Source organism: Aegilops tauschii, chromosome 1 (assembly GCF_002575655.3).
Source record: "Aegilops tauschii subsp. strangulata cultivar AL8/78 chromosome 1, Aet v6.0, whole genome shotgun sequence".
Classification (NCBI taxonomy): domain Eukaryota; kingdom Viridiplantae; phylum Streptophyta; class Magnoliopsida; order Poales; family Poaceae; genus Aegilops; species Aegilops tauschii.
In genome coordinates, this window is record NC_053035.3 from 2,510,445 (window position 1) to 2,512,385 (window position 1,941).

At 57.5% G+C, this 1,941-nt stretch overlaps 1 protein-coding gene across 1 annotated transcript; it reads right to left on the bottom strand.

Annotated features, from left to right (window-relative positions):
- Nucleotides 1-302: 302 nt before the first annotated feature.
- On the bottom strand, nucleotides 303-1,667 carry LOC141025992 (galactoside 2-alpha-L-fucosyltransferase-like). Its single transcript, XM_073501948.1, has one exon. The coding sequence runs from the start codon at nucleotides 1,560-1,562 to the stop codon at nucleotides 423-425; it is 1,140 nt and encodes a 379-aa protein (XP_073358049.1). The 5' UTR covers nucleotides 1,563-1,667; the 3' UTR covers nucleotides 303-422.
- Between the last annotated feature and the right edge of the window lie 274 nt (nucleotides 1,668-1,941).

The following is a 1,941-nucleotide window of genomic DNA, read 5'->3' on the forward strand; positions in this document are numbered from 1 at the left end:
ATGAGCTCATCATCGCAGAAAGGAAGTGAGGTGCATGAGGATAGGGAGGGAACGAGACGGAAGCGGCCTACGCAACACTGACGTCACCTGGAGCGTGGAAGCTGGGACTGCCGGACTGATGTTCTTTTATCGCCGGGCGTGTAAAAACTATGCATACATGACTCTTTTTCTTTGTGAGCAGGCATGTGATCTGACGCTCGTGGTGATTTGGCGAGCGCTATGAATCAGACTTTATCTGAGTTTCGAAATTTCATTTACTCACGGATGGAGTAATTTCCAGTTTGAATACAGTACGAAAGGAATTGAAGGACAACCCCAAACACCTAATTATTCCAGTTGGGAAAGAAGACAACTTTAGAAAAACCGTACTTATGCCGTTTTCGCAACATGGAGCGAAACAGAACACGATACTAGCTCCATGTTTAGCTATTGAACAGCTTGAGACCGGACCGGACGTCCTCGCAGTGCCGGACGTATGGCTTGACACGGGCCACGTCGACCTCCTCCCTCGCCCGGCACCCGAGGATGGGCGGCGAGTGCAGGCACGGCTCAACGGACGTGGACCGGACGCACACGACGTCGGACATCTCCTTGTCCCAGTCCGGCCGGAGCAGGATCCACGGCTTTACGCCGGCGAAGCCGTAGGCAACATACCCGAACGTGGACCAGGTGCTCGTGGCGATTTTGTCGCAGTAGCTGAGCAGGTAGATCTCCGCCAGTGCCTTCTGGTTGTGCTCGTTGGAGGCGGACTCCTGCTTCTCCTGGTGGCTCGGCTGGTAAACCGCCACGATCTCCCCTGTCTTGGTCGGGTTCTCGTAGTACATGCCCCGGATCTTGTCGTAGTATCCCGAGTACAGGGACACGATCAGCACGGCCTTCACCTTCCCATCGCCAGACGCGTTCGCCGCCGGCTCCGCCTTTCCGAGCTCCGGCAGCAGCCGCTGCTCCTTGATGCACCTGGTGAGCTGGTCGTACATGTTCTCGAACTTGACCGGCCTCTCCGGGAAGATCCTGATCTGGAACCCGATCTTCTCATCCACCCCCGCGAGGTATGCCTCGTAGTACCTTCTCACGATCCCCCACACCCTGTTGGTCGGGTGCAAGAGGTACCGACCGAGGTGGTGGAACACCGCCTCCTTGTACGGGAACATCCTCGCCAGCTCCTTGTCGTACATGGGTGTCAGGAACAGCCCCATCGCGAAGTAGCTGTCGGACTTGAGTATCATCCAGCCGAACTTGCCGAGAAGCCGCTGGTCGTCGTCGCAGAAGATGTTGTCGGACAGCCTCTGCCCGATCTGCTCGAGGTGGAGGTACACGTGTGCCGGAAGGGATGACGCCGGTGTGTCGTATTGGATCACATTATTCTTGAGCATGTTGACGTAGCTCTCCGGCGCACCAGCGTAGAGCTTCATCGGATTCCCCTCCGGGAACCCGTCGGGGAGCACCCAGGAGGTGCCCGGGAAGGGCTCGCAAAAGAGTCCCTCCTGCTCCTGCGGCACATTGACGAGCATGACCCGGCCGGAGAGCAGCGCGTAGAGGAAGGTGGAGGCGATGGCGAGCATGCGGTTGCCGAGACCGTTCAAGGGGAACCACACCACATACTTGCACTCGGAGCTGTCGGCGTTGCGCCCCGCCTGGAGCTGCTTGACGGCCGTCCGGTAGCGCTGCGTGCCAGGGCCGCACTTTTTGTGGTACGCCTCGTACCTCCGCAGCTTCTTCACGAGGTACGGGGAGAGCGGGAGCGACGATGGCTTCCGGTACAGGGACGACTTGTATCGGCTCTCGCAGGTGGATTCCTGGAATGACGCCGAGAGTAGTCCACCTAGAAGCTTGTCATGGGATGGAGTTGTGGCTGGCGCAGACACGTTCTCTGCAGAGGAAATTTGACTGACCCGTCAGCTACTAAAAAGAAAAGAAGGCTTTTCTTTTGAAGTTTTTTAC